At 47.3% G+C, this 20,187-nt stretch overlaps 3 protein-coding genes and 2 pseudogenes across 4 annotated transcripts; 3 read left to right on the top strand and 2 right to left on the bottom strand.

Annotated features, from left to right (window-relative positions):
- The first annotated feature begins 2,443 nt into the window (after nucleotides 1-2,443).
- Nucleotides 2,444-4,010, top strand: LOC124661822 (inositol-tetrakisphosphate 1-kinase 5-like). The gene has a single exon (XM_047199705.1). It carries the CDS (start codon nucleotides 2,474-2,476, stop codon nucleotides 3,512-3,514), a length of 1,041 nt encoding a protein of 346 aa, XP_047055661.1. The 5' UTR covers nucleotides 2,444-2,473; the 3' UTR covers nucleotides 3,515-4,010.
- A 1,746-nt stretch (nucleotides 4,011-5,756) lies between these two features.
- Nucleotides 5,757-7,589, bottom strand: LOC124666888 (NADH dehydrogenase [ubiquinone] 1 beta subcomplex subunit 10-B-like). Of its 2 annotated transcripts, none has more exons than XM_047204218.1 (3): nucleotides 7,232-7,589; nucleotides 7,070-7,140; nucleotides 5,757-6,004 (listed from the first exon to the last, which is right to left on the bottom strand). In XM_047204218.1, the coding sequence occupies exons 1-2, from the start codon at nucleotides 7,515-7,517 to the stop codon at nucleotides 7,109-7,111; spliced, it is 318 nt and encodes a 105-aa protein (XP_047060174.1). In that variant the 5' UTR covers nucleotides 7,518-7,589; the 3' UTR covers nucleotides 5,757-6,004; nucleotides 7,070-7,108. The 2 variants fall into 2 exon arrangements, with proteins under 2 accessions (XP_047060174.1, XP_047060175.1); XM_047204219.1 differs by having other exon boundaries at nucleotides 7,075-7,140.
- Nucleotides 7,590-7,776: 187 nt separating this feature from the next.
- Nucleotides 7,777-8,581, top strand: LOC124664444 (protein SAMBA-like). Its single transcript, XM_047201963.1, has 3 exons — nucleotides 7,777-7,900; nucleotides 8,006-8,116; nucleotides 8,277-8,581. The coding sequence occupies exons 1-3, from the start codon at nucleotides 7,777-7,779 to the stop codon at nucleotides 8,348-8,350; spliced, it is 309 nt and encodes a 102-aa protein (XP_047057919.1). The 3' UTR covers nucleotides 8,351-8,581.
- Nucleotides 8,582-13,935: 5,354 nt separating this feature from the next.
- LOC124667896 lies at nucleotides 13,936-14,870 on the bottom strand (annotated as a pseudogene).
- An 89-nt stretch (nucleotides 14,871-14,959) lies between these two features.
- Nucleotides 14,960-19,900, top strand: LOC124664443 (annotated as a pseudogene).
- Nucleotides 19,901-20,187: the final 287 nt, after the last annotated feature.

The raw sequence follows: 20,187 nt of genomic DNA, 5'->3' as shown, positions 1-20,187 counted from the left end.
GATGGAGATTATCATGCACCACCGAGAGCCTGTCAGCCAGACCATTACCTACTTGGTGCGATGATGCTTCCCATGCATCGGCGACCAACTGATGTAAGCTTTTTTCCTTAAGCCATCTAGCTTCGAAACGGAGCAAAGCCCGCCCCTGTCTTTCCAAGATCGGCGCCACTCCAAAACTAAGTAGCAAAGGTCGATGATCCGACCGGCTGTAGTTCAAAATTTCCACTTTGGCATCAGGAAATTTCCCTCTCCAATCATCACAAGCTATTGCTCTATCCAATCTCTCTCTAATGCCCCCTCTATGCCAAGTAAACTTGTCACCTGTATATCCGAAATCAGTTAGTCCACACTGGATTAGAGCCTCATCGAATGCCAACAGAAATTTATTTGGTCTTGTTCTTCCTCCTTCCTTTTCAAACGAATATAGAATTTCATTGAAATCCCCCATGACTACCCAAGGAATTGTGGTGACTGCCTTTAAATCTCTGAGGCGGTCCCAAGATAAGTGTTTATTCTCCCATCTTGGTTCTCCATAGAACCCCGTGAACCTCCAAATATTTTCCTGTCCAACACCAATGAACACATCAATATAATTCTCAGATTTATGGCGTGAAGATACAACCACATCTTTTTTCCATAACAGAAGTAGACCCCCCTTTTTCCATCACTACACACACACTTCCTTATGATCCATACTCAATCTCCTTTTTAAACACTTAGCTGGCCATTCATCCAAATGAGTTTCCATCAGAAAAATAATATCTGCATCTTGGCGCTTTTGAACTTTCACAAGCGTCGTCACAGCCGTAGTTTTTGAAGACCACAGCCGTTATAACTTAATAGTTTCATTGCTCCCGGACAACCTCCGAACCAGAGGTCACCGATAAATTTTGGTTTTGTGTTTCTTCTCCCTTCCTCGAACGTTTTGGAGGTTGGACCTTCTCAGGAGATCCCAACACTGCCAAAGTATTCCCTGGTTCCAACTGATTAATGATTCCATCCACCATTGGATTTTTACTCAGCTCCCCATGCCACCAACGGTAATTCCATCTGTATTATCCCGTTTCCTTCCATTTATAATATCAGCCATCTCCTCATCTCTGTTTGCAGCCTCCGCTACCCAAGGTTGAATAGCAGTTTCTGTAGAGGAAGCAGAACGGACTCTTCCTCTCCCCATAGGAACCCTGCCATCACTCTGATTACGTCCCCCTCTCATTCCTCTTCCTCCAGATGAGTCACGCCCAGCACTCCATTCTCTACCTGACCACGACCTCCGTCCGCTAACATGAAATCACCCCACTCCAATTTCTTCACATCATGCTCTCCCGTCCCACATTCTTGATACCAATGCCCTAGCAAGCCACAAGCACCACAGAACAACGGTAATTTCTCATATTTCAGCTGGTACCAATCCTTCTTCGTGTCCTTTGTTATTGATACAAAAAGTGACAACTTCTTCCAGCTTAATCCTTACTCTGGCAAATTCACCAATAAAGCCCGCTGGTAGTTTGATCTGTACCTCCTTGACCTCACCCACCGGCCTACACATCCCACAAATCACAGGTTCCTTCAAATAATTATCAGGCAACTGAAGCACTCTCGCCCAAACCACAATTTTGTCCAACACTGTAGTTCTAGGGTTCTGGAACCCATCGTATTCCTCCATCATCAAGGCATAGTTATTCCTGAAAAGCCAGGGTCCCATGTTCATTGCTTTGTCCCAATCTGCGAGACAACCAAACTGGATCGAGAACAAATTGTCTTCCAGCTTTCTCCAGACTACTTCCTTCGCAGGGTTCCAGGCCGATCGCATGTAGGCATACATGGCACTAGGGCTAAAACCCATATCCGTATGAACTTTAGCCACCGCGAGCCACTTCGCCTTCATCTGAGGATCCGACGCCTCATCTTCCCAAACGATTCCTTCATCTGCCTCTTCATGGAAATTCAATCTCTCCAGAAGCTTGTCTACGTCTTCCTTTCCTCCTGGCACCGTGCTCGATGATGCCGCAGTCTCCTCCATTTTCGTTGCAGGATCAGACCCCGTCTAAGTCAGCGGCGATCAGATCGGGACTCCCCAAAACTCACGGCGGGAGAAGCCACCGGAGGACATAAACCCTAGTTTCTAACTAGGGAACAAATCTTGTTAGCAATTCTCCCTTATGTAGCTACTCCGTATTAATTTTTACACATGACTGAAAAATTAGCATATCAGTCATTAATCAACACCCAAAACCAAATCAGATGGTGACATGGTGTAGTGAGGTTTAGCATCGTACGATGTTAACTAATCCAGCCTGCCCACGGCCATAGATAGACCTGGTCCACGAGGACAGAGGGGATTCTTTTCACCGTCTCCTGAGAAATTACTCCAGATCGAGCGATCCGGTTATAAAAGCGAGGGCATCACATCCCTCCCCAACCTTTATCCACCCACCCCAAATCCCCGATTCCTCCCACCCTTCACGACGCCATGGCCGCCGCCGCCGCCGATACCTCCTCCGCCGACACCCGCCGCTACGTCGTCGGCTACGCGCTCGCGCCCAAGAAGCAGAATAGCTTCATCCAGTCCTCGCTCCTCTCCCGCGCCGCCGCCCGCGGGATGGACCTCGTCCCCGTCGACGAGGCGCGGCCCCTCGCGGACCAGGGCCCCTTCGACCTCGTCATCCACAAGCTCTACGGCCACGACTGGCGCGCCCAGCTCCAGGCCTTCTCCGCCCGCTACCCGTCCGTCCCCGTCGTCGACCCGCCGCACGCCATCGACCGCCTCCACAACCGCATCTCCATGCTCCAGGTCGTCTCCGAGCTCGACGTCCCGCCCAGCGACGCCGCCGACCACCACCGCCACACCTTCGGCATCCCCAGCCAGGTCGTCGTCTACGACGCGGCCGCGCTCACCGACTCGGGCCTCCTCGCCGCGCTCCGCTTCCCGCTCATCGCCAAGCCCCTCGTCGCCGACGGCAGCGCCAAGTCGCACAAGATGTCCCTCGTCTACCACGGCGAGGGCCTCCGCAAGCTCCGCCCGCCGCTCGTCCTGCAGGAGTTCGTCAACCACGGCGGCGTCATCTTCAAGGTCTACGTCGTCGGCGGCCACGTCACCTGCGTCAAGCGCCGCAGCCTGCCGGACGTCTCCAAGGAGATCCTCGAGGACACCGCCGCGGAGGGCACCGTCTCCTTCTCGCAGGTGTCCAACCTCCCCACGGCGCGCAACGCCGAGGAGTACTACGAGGACCTGCGGCTCGAGGACGCCGTCATGCCGCCCACTGATTTCGTGAACGAGATCGCTGGCGGGCTCCGCCGCGCGCTGGGGCTGCAGCTCTTCAACTTCGACATGATCAGGGATGTCCGCGCTGGGGACCGCTACCTCGTCATTGACATCAACTACTTCCCCGGCTACGCCAAGATGCCAGGCTACGAGATTGCCCTCACAGATTTCTTCTGGGACATGGTTCACAAGGACGATGATGTGGCCCTCAAGGAGGAGGAGGAGAGCAAGCCCACTGTCGTGAAATGAGATGATGGATTCAGGATGCCATGGTCGCAGACTTGCAATTCTTGGATGTCTGGGTAATGCGAGGGTGACATTGCAAGACTTGAGAGGAATAATGAGCAACAATTTAGGATGGGGAGCTACGTTTATTAACAGGTCATGGATTTACTTGGGTTTCAACCTGCGGCGCTGCGCGGAGGCCCTGCGGTGTAAATCCCTTCTCCTGGCTCCTTTCATACTGGTTCTTTAGGTATCTTTCTCTTCTTCCTAGTTTGCTTCACCCAGTTTAGTCAGAACAAAAGTAGGGGACTAAAAACCAGCTTCTGAAGAAAATTTGTTCTAGATGTGCAAATCTTTTCTTCTTGATACTGGATGAATGCAAAATGGCAAGCCAATCTTAGTGGTACTGCAGTGATGAATATGTTTTCGATTGGTACTGCAGTGATGGATATGTTTTCAATTGGTACTGGAGCTCTGAAACTTTATCACCTGTTTGAATGAAAGAGATGTTACAATTGTTTCTCCTTTTTGAGTATTTGCATGCAAAATTGAGGCTCTTCTGTTCATCATACTGATTCTATAATGAGAAGTGTTTTTTTATGTTGGTCACAGAGGAATTGAATTCATGCACTGAATGTTTGACTAGCTTTTCATGAAATTCAGTAACCAGGGGATTTATCATTCCCACATCTGGTATTTTGTGTGAACATGAATTCCTGCTAGATACCTGAATCAGATTCATTTAAAAGTTGCTTGTGTACTACATTTCCGCTTATTCCTTCATATTGTGAAATGTTTAAAGTCCAGTATACTTCCATGTTATTTTATCTGCACTCAGTGGAACATCAAGTTCTCCGCATCGGCATGTTTCCTTTATATTCAGGTCAATATGCATGTAGCATGTTTTTAGATGCGCTGCATGTTCTCCTTGTAATGAGACTGCATTTGTGTGTTCTATCTTTCTGTAGTGGATGTCAAAGTAGTAGGAAAGAATCTGACTGCTATCTTCATCACCTTCAGTTGGAAGTAAGAGAACAGGAAGGGCAATTTACATTGCAAGCATTTAAGGCTATATTTATTTTTCATTTGCTCAAACTTAGTAGTGGAACTGTCAGTTGGAAAAAATGAACAGAATGGGAAATTTACATTGCAAGAGTTCCAAGTCTATATTCAGTTTTCATTTGCTCGAACGTAGTAGTGGAACTGATGGCCCTATTTAAGTTTACAAGTTATTTCTGTTATTGGGACCATTGTCTATGAACCTGTGCTTTCATTCTTCGTTCTCTGTCGTTTGTAGTTGAAATGTTTTTCTTTTCCTGTTAATTTCATTGCGTTCCTGAATGCCTTACTCTACGGTTGCTTCAAAGTTGGAATAGTTCATGTTCATGGTTACATGATGAGTAGGGTACATTCTTGTTTTAGTGTTTCATTGCTTTCCCTGAATGGCTTACTCTACAGTTGCTTCAAGATGGTACAGTTCATGTTCATGGTTACATGATAGAGTAGGGTACATTCTTGTTTTGGTGTTGAAAACTGGAGCAGACATGACACATGATGCAGTAGCGGGAGGTAAGGTTACAGATAACTAGGGCAAACAAATTCGGAAGTGCTACTGAAGCAACAGTACTGCGACGAATGGAAAAGACCTTGTTTGTATAGCAACAGTTCTGATGAACTCCTTCAGCGTCCATTTTTCAAAATTGACATGGAATCTATATAAGCATCCACCAACTTGTAGCTCTGTTTGGACCATAATCAGTAACAGTTAATCAGAATTGTCGTACCCTTGTTATGACTCTTCTCTTTTGGAAGCTGCAGTTTATCTGAATCTCTGCTGCTTCTCTGTTCCTTTTCGTGAACTCCTCTGTCTCGCTCCCTCCCTTTTCAGTTATTTTTCGTGCAAACCATGTTGTTGATTTTCATTCGGACAAAGCGTTTTGGCTCTGGGGTGCAAATGCTCCCTTTATTTCAAATACGTTTTGAACACATTTGAAAATGTCAAAAACAGTGTCCTATTTTTTACAATTCTGTTTCAACCTGACAATAACAGTGTCCTATTTTTTACAACTCTACTGGCATCCAATTTACCGTTTCTATTTCAATCAGACTAGGCTGATCTGTGTTCAGTCATATGATGCTAAAACTGCCGCACTGGCAAAAAGTTAATGATTGATCAAGTCTGATTATAACGATGCAAATGAGACCAGTGGCTACAGTTGCATTTCTTAAGGAAAAACAGCACAGTGATAAATTTGAAAAAAATACATCACAACAAGAGCCATCTTTCGTACCCTTAAGATCAACATAAACACCATTTGTATGAACTAAAATTGGAAACAAGGCAGGAAAGTCCAAGCAATGATTTGCTCAATTCCTCGAAGTGACAAAAATTACAGACACAATAACATAATGTTTCCTTGACATCATTTATTAAAGGTCTATCAGCAGCTTCAGAGGTAAGAGAAGAGCTGCAGCAGTTCAGGTTACTCCTTTCAATTTCAACGGAAAGATAACCTGCACGCAAAAAATATAAGGGCCAATGTTATGATCCACAACAATATATATCCGGTCCTACTTTCTTCCAACAGAGCAGAATCAGCAGAATACTTAGTTGCAATCACGAGGAAGAAAACCACAAGAATTTAATAGATATGGTAGAATAATGGGTATTATATAGCATTCGATAAATTTCATACGTGTGGCAAGAGAAGTCATGTTCTAAACAAAATTTTATTTAGTCAAAAGAGAATCCATAATCTCTATTAATTCATGCCATGAGACTCCATAGTGGGATAATGTGTGGGCAATTTCGTGATAAGGTAAGCTTCTCAGAGTTTCCAATTGCTCAAAAATCAAGCAAGTGTATTCAAAGTTTCAAACATGAGCATTCTTAGCTTTAGCCCATTTCCTCAAAAGGGGTGATTCAAGTCAATTGCTCAGTAATATTAAGATAATCCCTGTATAAATTGGTTTTGCAAGAGCATTGCCATAGTCATTTACATGTTTTACCTGGACCTAGTAGCACTAGCAGACGCTCAGAAATTCAGGCTACTAACAATTATGGTGAACAAAATGGGTTATGACTAAACCTAGGTTGTAGCATGGATGTATGAATGATGGCATCATTTCTTGGTTAGGCCAGATGACGGCTAATATATTATGAATATATCATGATCTGATCCAGGGAAATCTATTTAAATGCAGGTTGGAATGAACAGTTGCCCATACAGTCAAGACAACACTCAAACCCTTTATATATTATGCATTGTAATCTGGCCGCAAATAAAAATTTGATGTGACTGCACGAAATTTATTCCAACATCCTCTCATTCTAAGGCCAACTAGCATGGAACGATAGCCGGTCAAGATAGAAATCTTGACTACTGAGTTTCCAACTATCTAAGCATATCAAACCCAGATGGAAACCTGAAGTGAACTGCACTAATTTTGTTCTAGCAACCTCGCATTCATAGGTCAACTAGGTGACCATTTAAGATAAATCATACACGTTTCATTGTAAGCTGCATCATGCATACTACATAATAAGGTGCTTCTAAGCAGAACAAGAGGAAGCCTGACCTCACCATTACAGGAACAGCAGCAGCAGAAGCAGCCGCGCTACTCCTCGACTTCGACCACCTTCTTGGGCTCTGCGTATCAACAAACGACCAACCACATCAGACAACGAAGAAGACGAAACTATAGCCTGTAGACATAGGAGGGTTCGGATGGGAGTAGTACCGTGCAGGTAGGCCGGGCGGTGGTCCTTGCCCCATCCGACGCCGCGGGTGGACTCGAGGTACTGGTCGACGAGGTGGCGGCACTTGACGTGGTGGTTGATGCCCTCGACGCGGTAGCACCAGCGGAGGCGCTCGCGGATGATCTTGGCGGTCTCGATCTGGATCCACTTCTCCCGCACCAGGTGCTCCCGGTACTCCAGCATCGCCACCGGGTCCGCGTACGGGTGCTTCGGGTCGAAGTCATCCGGCGGCCTCTCGTCGAACTCCACCTTCGCCTTCCGCCCCATCTCCGGTCGCCTCTCCTCCTCCGCCGCCGCCGACGACCTCTCTCTTCGATGTGCTCGGGCTGGGTCTGGTGGTGGTGCGTGACTGTGTGTGGGGAAATGTGGAATGATGAGACAAACAACCACTCGTCTTGCAGTAGCATCCGGCCCATTACCACGGCCCGTTTATTAGGCCCATTACCACGGCCCGTTGACAGTCCCAACACATTGACCAGGGACCACGCACGGAAGTGTGCCGCGTTTCAAACGAGGCCGATCTCCGATGAGCTCTCCGGCGAGGTCGACCGTCTCGGCGGCGAGCGCAGGGGCCGGGACCGCGATCCCCGCCGCGGACGACGTCGCGGACTCCATCGACGCGCTCTACCGCATGGACGAGGCCATGACCGGTAGGTCCATCCCCTCGACCCCTTGCTTGCAAGACCTAGCTCCCTTTTCCCCTTCTCCGCTCAGTTAAGCACTCGAATTGGGCTGGCTGCTTCCCCCGCACGCAGAGCTCCGGTCGGATGTGATGGAGGCGCTGCAGAAGGAGGTCAGGTCACTCGACGACAACAACTGGATGTTCGCCGCGCCGCGCTCCCGCATCAACCTCGTCTCCAAGCCAGGTCAGTAACAACAGACGGCAACGCGATAAATCCCGTTTCGGGTGCAAAATGAGCACAGGAGTTTAAGAGTTGATTAGTGTTTACCCGCCTAGAATTTGAGTATAGAATATGGTCACAGGGGTTTATGTTTGTTTCGGGCTTGGCATGTGCTTCTTCTCAGGTGCTTACCTGCGCAAGCCACAGGGGAAAATTGCGGAACTGGATCAAGCACCCAAGAAGACAAGGAACTGCTAGTGGATTTTATAGCAGACTAGATTTTCTGAAGGCTCCTCTGTCCGTAACTCTGGATGTCCATCCAGGCTCTGCTTTTATGGGCTGCCATCTGGTTTCAGTCACTTGTAGTTGCATTCTGCTAAATCATTTTTTACTACATGCTAGGATATTTAACAGACCAAAGTATAATGGTGCTGTTCATGATTTTGTTAAGCCATTTTCAGGTGAATGCTAGGATTTACATTTAAGTAACCCACTGGTGGTGGTGATTTTCATAACTTGTGCCTTTCCCCCCACAACATCCTTGCAGATTCATCCAATTACTTTTCTCAGAAGCATTTTGAGATACTACAACATGTTGATTTTCTTGGTGAAAATGCAGAACTTATTAAGCACAATCACTCTCACTATCTTTGGTCTTCAGTCTTGACCAGCAGTACATCGTAATGCCAAATATCTATTTTTGTCAACTGCTAGCTGAACTGTAGCAAAGAGGTTAACAGTGTCATTTTCACCTTGAATGCAATAGGCTGGCGCTGAGAAAAGATCCAAGGGTATATTTTCATCTTGTTCAACTTGGCCATCTTTCTTATAAGGCATTGTTCCATAGCTGTTTGTGATCGGATGAATACCAGACTTGTGGCCAATTGCTTGCTCTTTGCTCATACCTACTTTCCCTACAAGCAAGAGAAGATCACAAACGAAAACACTATTACCTAAACACAGTGGTGGAGCCAGGATATGATCAAAACCGGGGCAATTGTGGCTATACTAGAGTTAAGAGTAAGAGATTATGAGAGAGCCAGACTAAAACCTGCTAATTTTTAACAAACAAAACACTATTCTAAAGATGCTATTATTATCTATTATGTTCTGGACAACTTAGAAATCTGAGGGACAAGATATAATTTTCTCGATAATAGGTTTCCTTGCATGATATCAGAATGTACTCTGACTATAATTTTCTTCCAGAGGTAATGGCTAGGGGAAAATTTCGGAGCTGGATCAGGCACCCAAGAAGACAATGAACTGCTAGGGATTTTATAGCTGTCTGGAATTTCCATCTATGCTCTCATCTTGTTTCAATCACATTTAGTTGCATCTGCTAAATCATTTTCTCCTACATGCTAGAATATTTAACAGACCAAAGTGTGATGGTGCTGTTCATGATTTCGTTAAGCCATTTTCAGGTAGATGCTATAATTTGCATTTAATTAACCCAATGGTTATGGTGGTGTTCATAACTTGTGCCTTGTCCTACAAAATCCTTCCAGATTCATCCAAGTATTTTACTCAGATGCATTTTGAGATACAACATGTTGATTTTCTAGGCGAGAATGCAAATCTTTTAATAGTACATGCACTCTCACTATCTTTGGTCTTCAGTCTTGACCAGCAATACATCATAATGTGGAATATCTATTTTTATCAACTACAAATTGAACTGTAGCAAAGAGGCTAACAGTACCATTTCCCCTGAAAATGAAATAGCCTGGCTCTGAAAAGGATACATGGATATATTTTCGTCTTGCTCAACTTGGCCATTCTTTTTATGTGGCATTGTTTTCTATATTTTTTTCTTGAAATTTTCACCAGGCGGGAGAGAATCCCCACCTGAATTTCATTGTTTGCCCCAAAAAGGGTTTAGGTCTCAGAATTACATGCGGATAGGTGGTTACGCCACAGCACGACATCCTCCTTTTGAGCAGGACTCTTGAATCGGTATAACCAGAGAGAGAGGTCGGAGAGTACATTGGAGAGGGTGGATTGGGCAGTGGCTCTCACGCTCCTATGGAAAATCTGGGACAGTAGGAACGCCATCGTCTTAGAAATCTGAGGGAAATGACATAATCGCCTTGATAATAAAATTCCAACCATGACATCAGAATGTATTCTGGCGATAATTTTCTTCCAAGGTAATGGTTTTAAACTTTTAATGTTGAAACTTCAGAAAATAACTTTTCTGCTAGTGCCCATGGAACACCTTGGTTTTGTGCCAGTATTACTTTTCCAATGGTGAATATCATTGTCAGTGAAGCTAAAGTGGCTTTGCGAATGTGGTTGTCATCATGAGTAAACATCAGTTATGACAGTGCTTGGAACTGATGATAATAGCAGCCCGCACTAAAACATCAGGTAAGGTGGGTTGTGCTCATTTCAGTTAAATAGTGCTATACAATGATTAGGGAATAAATTCAAGTGCTACTTTTAATTTCTGCAAGCTATCAAATGACTTACGTGAACTTCTTCGTTGAAGATAAATCCGGCGTGTATCTAAATTGGTTGGCTATAATCATAAATAAAATGGTATTTTTTCAGGAAGATACACTAAATGTTCCTGCTGGTTTTACTGATTGGTATGACAGAGTTTTCCATTAGACACCATGTGTTATTCCTTTTTTGTAAAATTATTGAGAATGTGACATATCTGCGCAGTTCATTTGTGTTAGGTCATGCATGATCAATCTATTACAGGCTACAGCCACCTTTTATTTACAATGCAGGTATAAATGTTTGCAAAACCCGAATCGCCATGCTATGATATTTAGCTGACTAAACTTCGTATGTGTTTTTTTTTCTTATCATCTGTTTGTGTTGAGTTTATCTTAACATTAAAACAGATAGATCCAAATCTTCAAATCTTGTCGTCTTCTTTTGCACAGACTGCTATATTTTTTTTTAAACGAGGCAAAAGACTTGCCATTTTCATTAATAAAGAAGAAGTACAGAATTCGGCCAGTTTATTAGCGGAAAACCGGCCGAAAACCGAAACAAGTGCCCCGTTGACCGTCATGGAGCACGACCGCCGCAGGGACACAGAGCCACCCTGGCAACCCACACAAGATACACATGCCGCCGAAGCGAGAAGTCGTCGCGGTTGACCTTCAGCGTCATCGTCATCACTCTTCAGCGACTCCGACTTCACCGAAGAACCAACCACCAAGACCTCGCCGAAGCGGCACCGTGAAGCTCAAGCCGGCCAACGCCAAACAAGCGACTCCTCGTGAAGCACCAGGCAGCTCCGACTCTGATGACGAGCTCTGAAGAGGATAAGCGCAGGACCTGCGCCGAGGAAGATCATCGCCAGAGGGCCACCCTGCAGGTCATCGTACGCTGCACAAATGAAGACCCTCGACAAACCATAGCAGCTCCGACTCCACCACAAGCGAAGCACAAGACGAAGAAACTCGGACGCTCGCCGAAGCCAATGTCTTGACGCTACCAAACCATCGCTCAACACCGCCATCGTTGCCACACAAGCCACCACACGGACCTCACACATCGCCGGCCACCCGCCGCGATGCCGTACGAGTCCAGCCTCGGGAAAGCACGCCGGGAACAAAGTCTTCAAGACGACGCCCCCAAGAGGGAAGCGACGTGGATCGACGCCGTCGTCCAGCCCTGCACAACACGGCCTAGGCTTTCGCCCGAAAACTATGCTCCGAGAGCGGAGGAGGTCGAAGGCTCCATGAAGGCCCCCAAGAGGATAGCGACATCCGCAGCTGCCGCACCATCAGCTTTCGCTCGGAGCAGCCGAACCTCCGCACTCCCACGTTGCCGAACGGAGATGAGGGAGACCCACAACGCTGCCGTCCTGCGAACCACTGGCACAAGCACCTCCCACGCGGCGACGACGCCACACCACGTAGGACCACCAACCTCACCGCCGGCAGGAACCGACGGGCCGGATCGAGCCGAGCCCGCCACGGTCGGATCCGGCACCTCGGGAAGCCGCCGCGACGAGCAACCAGGCACCAACCCGCCGACCACCACCCGCGAGAGGAAGAAGCGAGGGAGAGGGGCCGCCACCCCGCCCACCCTCGCCGGACCGCGGCGAGGAGCCGCCGCCGTCGCCGCCACATCCGGGAGGAGCCGGAGCTCCGCCCGCCGCGCGCTGCTTCGGACCACCGGGGGAGCGGAGGGGGGCCGAGCTAGGCCGCTGCCACGCCGGCCGAGCCGCCGAGGCCGAGCTAGGCCGCCGCCACGCCGGCGAGCCGCCGAGGCCGAGCTAGGCCGCCGCCACGCCAGTGAGCCGCCGAGGCCGAGCCTTCTCCCACCACCGCGGGCTCCCGCCGCAGGCCGAGGCCGTCGCGCGCGAGAGGAGCCCCGCCGCCGCCGTCCTCCAGCGTGGGCTTTGCCCGGTGGACTCCTCCGGCGGCGGAGGGAGGGAGCAGGGGTGGGGGGGGGGCGGCGGCGGCGCTCGCTAGGGTTCCCCCGAGCCGCCCAGGGAGGACGACGCGGGGGTCGGGGTGGTGGAATATGCTACACCACAGGTTTTCAGTTTTCAGGAACAGACTGCTATATTGGTTAATAGACGCTATTTGTGCTTCCCTGCTGTTGCTAGGAACTGGGCATTTTCTTAATTTGTGTGCGACAATGTTGCATTTTGAGCTCCATCGGCGTCACAATAATGATGTTAAATGTTTTCTTTCATAGGCGTGGTTTCATTTTCCCTATCACTTTTTTGAGGTATCTGAGTTAGATTTCAGGCTCAAATCTTGAATTGTGTGACTAAACTGTGGTATGTTGTGGATGAGTCACGAGTGGTAACTGATGATGTTTATATTTTTATGGTGCTACATAGCAAAAATTGGGAATCACTCGACTACAACAGCTTTTGGTCCAATTTTCGTAAGAACTCTCTCTTTGCTGGGATAAACTCATAAAAACTCTAGTTAGACGACCGAATCAAGCTAAGTTGGATAGTGGGGTGTTAGTATGTGTTTTTTTTTTAAGATTGGAAAGATGAAGGGAGAAGAATGCATATATTCCATTTTTACATCTTTTTTCGATTAAGGGAATTCCTTTCTTACACCTGGAAGCAAGTTTGATGTTTACCTGATGAGCATTCTGTGTTAAAATGACTTTTTTTTTGAGAGTTTTGTCGGTTGAAATGACCTGCTTGTGGGAATGGGGGCGTCCTGCTGGTGTCCTACTGTTGCAGCACTTACATATGTTGTGGTCTGTGATGGATCTCGTGATGTTGTCACTGCTCGGTTGCATGTGCTCCCCGGCACCGACGATGCCACTTAAATTTCGCATTTGCTTGTGTGTTTCTTGATCCAGGCCTCTTATTTTTGTTTCATGGACGCCGTGCCTGCTGTCGGCCATCGATCTGGGAATTGGAAATGGCTGATACCTGTGGCCGGGAAGACGTCAACATGACCGTGCCGCGTCCAGCGTTGTTGCTGGGTGGCACGTACACCAGGTACAGTACCCAGCTTGCATATCGTTACACGCTTTCGTGGCACACATGTTGGGTTATCTGGTCTGGTGCACATGCGTTCAGTTGCGTATACCGGCTCGTAGGTACATGGATGACCACCTGAAGGCCAGCAGTGAGTTGTTTTCATCTTCAGGTTGCGAGCCAAGCAGGCGCCAAGCCTAGTTGCGCTAGCGGCAGTGAATGTCCATCATGCTGTCGCCTGGCCACTTTACTGCGACGCTGTAGAACAATAAAATTTCTTGTGATCTCCTGCTCTGCTGTGCTGTGCAGGCCTGGCCCCGAGCGCTGGAACCAGCTCACCCATCCGTTTACCCGCCCGGCCCCATTCATTTTATCCAGATGGTAAAAAACAAGAAAAGGTTTCAAAGACAATCGATAATGCGACCTGAACCAGACCTCCATCAATCAATCAATCAATCTGATCGAATAGCACTAGAGAAACATTACAGAATCAATCAATCAATGTACTAGGCAAAAGGAAATTTGGCAATGGGGTATGAACACACGATGACGACCATGATTGCGATGGGTTCGGTGATCTAATCCGATTCTAGAGGCCACGGGAGGACGAACGCTCGGGGCCATTCAAGTTCTACCAACGCAGCACAGCAGCACGGGGGTAGAGGGAAAGGGACGTGCGCCGATGACGCGTCGTTCGTTCCAACGGCTAGCTGGACGTGGGGGCCAGCCAGCGTTAGCCCCTTCCCGTTCCCCCGAATTCCGCGCCGTCGCCGTCACCGGCGGGCCGCCCGCATCCTTCGCCCGCGGCGCAGCGTCGGGTCCGCCTTGAGCCGCCGGTACGCGTCGCCGCGAGCCACCGACGGCGTCGTCTCCGCTGCAGGACAGGAACGGGAACAAACGACGTCAGAGATGGGGAGCAGGAGTGCAGGACGCGGACGGGAACACGCGGAGTCTTATCGCCTACCTGTGGCCTCGAGGGTGCGGGCGGCGACGGCCAGGACCGGCGGCGAATCTGCACGGACGCGGAACGAGTCGGTGATTAAGAGCGGGGTCGGCGAGGGTTGAAGCGGGGATTCGGTTCGGCGCTTACCGGCGACGGCGGTGGCCGGGTCGTGGGAGAAGAGGAAGAGGACGAGGAGGCAGAGGAGCGTGAGGAGCGGGACGAGGTGGATGGACTTGTCCGGCGCGGCCGCCCTGCCCGCCGCCTTCCCCGTCGCCTTCTCGTCCGCCTCCTCCGCGGCGTCCAGGCTGGGTCTCGGGCCCGGCGATCCGATGGAGAGGCGCTGCATTGCGGCGGCGGCGATGGCGGCGGCGGCGGAGGAGTAGGAGGAGATTTTTTTTTCTGTTGCTACGGTGCGGTGGGGTTTTTGGCAGGGGAAAGCGAGAGAGTACGCGGGCGTATTTATGTGCGGGGAATGGGATGAGGTGTTACTAATGCGCAAATGACAGCGGGGCTTCCCCGTTTTACTCACGCGGTAATTCATTATGCGCTCAAATTTGCTGGAGTACTGTGAAACCCGTTAAAATTTGGTTACCCATCCGATCTGGGAAGATCGTCCGCCACTTTTCGTGTCGACAGAAACGAACTCTTTTTGTTTTCGATCAGCCAAGGCAAGAACATATCCGATGCTCCACTTCATTGTTTTTTGACAATCAGTATAATATTTTCAGTATCCCAAGAAAGAACAACCCCCAGAGAGGTAAGTGCACTGTCAAGGACCTAACAGTCGAGACAAATATCGTGAGAATAATTCTCCTCAGCAGCCATGAGAAGCCAAGAACATATCTGATACTTCCACTTTTTTTTGCGAAACATAATACACACGTAAACGCTCATATATACGCACATACACTCATCCCTATGAACGTGCACGTACACCCTACCTCTATAAGCACCTTTGAGAGACTGCATCCAAGAAACTTCATTCGACGGGTCTTGAGATTCACGAAAACACCACAAGCGCCTCGCTGTCGATGAAAACGTCATCTCCCACTGAAAAATATTCCGCCTTTAGTGAGACACCAAAGTGCCAACCTGGGATTTGAACTCTGGTGAACTGGAGGTGTCACTGCCCTCCTAACCACCCAACCACAGGTTGGTTCTCCACTTTATTTATTTAATTCGCAACGCAAAAAGAATTCGCTAAGAAAAGATAATTGCAAAGGAAAGCTTTTGTTCGTTTGGCGTCACGCAGAAAGAAGCTGACTGCCATTGCTTTGCTGTGGCCTGGGTGTGGTGGACTGAAACAAATAATAAGGACGACCATAATGAACGGGAAGCTCATCGATCACCCATGGACCCTTTTCTACATGTTGAAGCCCAAAATCGAAGTAGGGCCTTTTCTATATGACAAAGCCCAAGATTGAAGTGATGAAGCCCAAGTAATGGACGATGGGACCACCCATTAATAACCTATTCTCAAAACAAACAAACATGACATACTGGTGTTGATACTTTTGCCGATGTTGATTAACTACTTTAATGCCCGCGCGCATGCACGCAGACTTGCATTGCAGCTCAAATTAAAATTATGGGAAAACATTTGGTATTTACAGGTCTATAGTTTATTATCTATTTTTGGCTGCCTTTAGGAAAGTACAAGATTATGTCTTGGAAGAAAAAAGAGTTTGAAGACCTCGAAGATTTGCTAGTATCTTTTAGACTTTATTTTGTAATCGTTGGAGACGGCTCGTTTATCTATATCATGTACTATTTGTTATTATAAATATATGTGATACTAATTGTCAAAAAAAAGCGAAGTGTGGGCACACCGCAAAAAATAACCCACGTGCAATAAAGGGGCAGCCGGTTAAGTTCGGTGGAGGGTTTTTTTACAGTGTTTCTTAGTTTGTTCCCAACTCAGGAAGATATTGCAGTGGCGACTTTCTGAAGATGGAATAAAGTTCTTCATGTCTAGCTCCCACCCTGGTGATGTGTCTAGCGTATAAAGGATCATGTTTTCAGGGCCCAGTCCAACTTCATGTAGACCTTTTAGGTCTCCTTTGATTCATAGGATAGGAAAATCATAGGAATAGGAAAAGCATAGATATTGAGATATCATGGCTTCAATCCTATAAGAAGATAAGTTGTGTTTGATTGTGCCAAATAAAAAAATTCATGAGGTATGGTCTAATGTTTTATTTCTATAAGATTTGCACTACAAGATTCCTGTAAGATTAGTTCCTATAGGATATGTTCCTATAAATCAAACAACTAGTGTAGAAAAAAGTTCCGTAGGATCTAAATCTTACGCAAATACTATACGAATCCAATGAATCAAAGAAGTCTTCCGCATATTGTTCAAATTTATAGTTTAGACATGGAGTTTAGCATAGGACGCAAGTTTGACTCCTTATAATGTTCTAGTTTTATTTTGGCCAAACTTTCATTGTATTTTGTTTCTCATTCTTTCGGTCGTATAATATATAAAACTGAAATATATGGCCGTTAAGGTGAGGTGTTATTCAAAAATTGGTGTCAGCTTTGGTTAGTTTGGTAATTAGCAAAAAACGAACAATATTTTCATACAAATTGTATTTACCAAAGTATTAAAGCAATATATTCTAAAAAAATATATTACTATATTAGCCAAACTGACTTAACCATACTAACCGCGCATGAGGCCCTACTATGTGGTTCACACTTACCCCAATCATTCTTTCTTCAAGTGGGCTTATATTTTCTTAGGCCATCTATCAATTTTTTTTTTACTTTGTTGAGTATTTGGTTTGGTTCCATTTGTTTGTCAGGTACTCCTATCAAGCGCCACGTAAGATCTATCGAGCATATCTTATCAAATATTAATCACCACAAATATTTAGAGGCTCGCAATAATTATCTCCTAGCCATACCACAAAAAGATAATGCATGAATAACACATTTATATCGTTATTTCTCAATGATGCGGATGACTACAAAAAGACCCTTGATTTTCAGGAAGTCCTTAATTCGCCTCTAGATTTTTTTCTATGTTTCTTGGTTTGTTTCTAACTAAGGAAGATATGATGACGTCGACTCCCTAAAGATGAAATAAAGTTCTCCTCGTCTAGCTCCCGTCCTGTGATATGTCTAGTGTATAAACAATCATGTTTCTGAGGCCCAATCCAACTTCATGTAGAGCTTACACTGCATATTGTTCAAAGTTATAGTTTGGACGTGGAGTTTAGCATAGAACGCGAGTTTGACTCCTAATAATGTTCCAATTTTTTTTTTTTTTTTTGAGAAACACAGTACAAACGCAGACGCTCACATACACGCGCATACACTCACCCCTATGAACGCACACACGCACACCCTACCCCTATGAGCACCTTCGGAAGACTGAGTCGGCGGATTGGATCTTGAAATTGACGAAGTCACCACAGGCGTCTCGCTGTCGACGGGAACGTCGCCTCCCACTGAATGAATATTCCGCCTTTATGAGACACACAGATGACAAACCTGGGGTTTGAACTCTGGTGGGCTGGGGGTACAACCACCCAACCTCAGGTTGGTTGGCCAAACCTTCATTGTATTTTGTTTCTCATTCTCTCGGTCATATAATATATCAAACTGAAATGTACGACCATTAAGGTGAGGTGTTTTTCTAAAAACTGGTGTCAACAAACTGTATTTACCAAAGTATTAAAGTTATATATTTTTGAAAAAATATATTAGCCAAACTGACTTAACCATATTAACTGCACTGTAGCCCTACTGTGTGGTTCACAATTGCCCCAATCATTCTCTCTTCAAGTGGGCTTATATTTTTCTTAGGCCATCTATCATATTTCTTTGACTTTGTTGAGTATTTGGTTTGGTTTGATATGTTTGCGAGATACTCCTATAAAGTGCCGTGTAGGATCTGTCGACCATACCTTATTAAATATTAATCACCACAAATATTTAGAGGCTTGCAATTATTATATGCTAGCGATACCACAAAAAGATAACCATTATATAACATGTTTATATCATTTGTTCTCGATGATGCGGATGACTACAAATAGTCCATCGATTTTCAGGAAGTCCTTAATTCGCCTCTAGATTTGATGTACTGGTACTAGTAATATTTTCTCTTTGTATATTGTATAATTGGAAGCATTTCAATGTTTGAAATACTGGGTGAGATTTGAATCCGCCATTTTGCACCTCCTCTTTTTTTTTGTGTAGGCCACATTTTGACATATTTTTGGATGAAATTTCACAGATAAACAAGATACAATAAAATGTATGTCTAGAATTTTAGTTTGCATTTTTTGGAAACTTGGAAATGTCAAAACAAAAATGGGGTGCGGACGCAACTAGTTGCGGAATATCCCCTCTTTGGTCCCGGGCAAATTCAACTATGCGGAGCACGTTATCGGGGCCTCTGCGATCGAGCTCGTCTTCTCCGATCCGCCTTTCCGGGGCGCCACCGTCCTCCTAGCCAGTGCCCGCCTTCTCCGGGCGCACCATCGAAAATTCTCCCGATCCAACAACCCCCAACGGCCAGATCGCCACCTCCTCTTCCTCCTCCCAGCCTCTCGATCGATCCCCGCGCGCCATGAGCGAGGCACCCCCGACCGCGACAACCGCCGCCGCCGGAGAAGACCCTGACGCCGCCGCTGCCAACAATCAGCAGCAGCAGCAGCAGCAGCAACAGCAGGCGGCGCCCGAGGAGCTCGACGACGCGGACCAGCTGTCGGAGCTGCGGCAGATCTTCCGGTCCTTCGACCGCAACAAGGACGGCAGCCTGACGCAGCTGGAGCTGGGCTCCCTCCTCCGCTCCCTCGGCCTCAAGCCCAGCGCCGACGAGCTCGACGCCCTCATCCAGCGCGCCGACGTCAACTCCAACGGCCTCGTCGAGTTCTCCGAGTTCGTCGCCCTCGTCGCGCCCGAGCTCATCGAAGACCGCTCCCCCTACTCCGAGGACCAGCTCCGCAGGCTCTTCGAGATCTTCGACCGCGACGGCAACGGCTTCATCACCGCCGCCGAGCTCGCGCACTCCATGGCCAAGCTCGGACACGCGCTCACCGCCAAGGAGCTCACCGGGATGATCAAGGAGGCCGACACCGACGGCGACGGCAGGATCGACTTCAAGGAGTTCTCCCGCGCCATCACCGCCGCCGCCTTCGACAACGTCTTCTCCTGACCGAGCCCTGGCTCCTGCATGCGATCCGCCCATGCCTTCGGTCCATCTCGTGCATCGTCGATCGGCTGCTCGATCGATCGCGCTCTCTTGATTTCCTAGGCTTCTCGATCGATTGTCTTCTTCTCGGGTGAGGTCAGTGATCAGATTCATTCTCGAAAAAACAGGTCAGTGATCAGATAATTTTTAGGCTGCAGGTGTTGATGAGATGAGCTGTTGTGTGTTGCTAATAACAAAAAGATTTGAAAAATCAATGACATATCAATGGCAAGATCAGTTTAGGGAGGAATCATACATGCAATGCAACATCATTGTGTTCGTTGATCAATTTGTCCCTGTCTATCGCTGGTCCTAAATCTTATGTTGCTAGATGATCACAACGACGATGAAGTGGTCAACATCCTGATCACAACGACGATGAAGTGGTCAACATCCTGATCACAACGACGATGAAGTGGTCAACATCCATAAGGGCAATTTGTCCATGAATAGTTGTGTTCATTATCGTTTCATGTTATCCTTGCCGCTAGGACGAGTAGACGATCGTCCTGATGTTCAGA

The sequence above is a fragment of the Lolium rigidum genome, chromosome 6, assembly GCF_022539505.1.
Source record: "Lolium rigidum isolate FL_2022 chromosome 6, APGP_CSIRO_Lrig_0.1, whole genome shotgun sequence".
Classification (NCBI taxonomy): Eukaryota; Viridiplantae; Streptophyta; class Magnoliopsida; order Poales; family Poaceae; genus Lolium; species Lolium rigidum.
This window is presented reverse-complemented; position numbering and strand designations above follow the sequence as displayed.

Excerpts from the sequence above, each read along its gene's own strand:
- LOC124661822 (XM_047199705.1), top strand. The coding sequence starts at position 2,474 with ATGGCCGCCGCCGCCGCCGATACCTCCTCCGCCGACACCCGCCGCTAC.
- LOC124666888 (XM_047204218.1), bottom strand. The coding sequence starts at position 7,517 with ATGGGGCGGAAGGCGAAGGTGGAGTTCGACGAGAGGCCGCCGGATGAC. Across the intron at positions 7,141-7,231 it reads CCGCCCGGCCTACCTGCACG|AGCCCAAGAAGGTGGTCGAA; the intron begins GTACTACTCCCA and ends GTTGATACGCAG.
- LOC124664444 (XM_047201963.1), top strand. The coding sequence starts at position 7,777 with ATGAGCTCTCCGGCGAGGTCGACCGTCTCGGCGGCGAGCGCAGGGGCC. Across the intron at positions 7,901-8,005 it reads CATGGACGAGGCCATGACCG|AGCTCCGGTCGGATGTGATG; the intron begins GTAGGTCCATCC and ends CCCCGCACGCAG. Across the intron at positions 8,117-8,276 it reads CAACCTCGTCTCCAAGCCAG|GTGCTTACCTGCGCAAGCCA; the intron begins GTCAGTAACAAC and ends GCTTCTTCTCAG.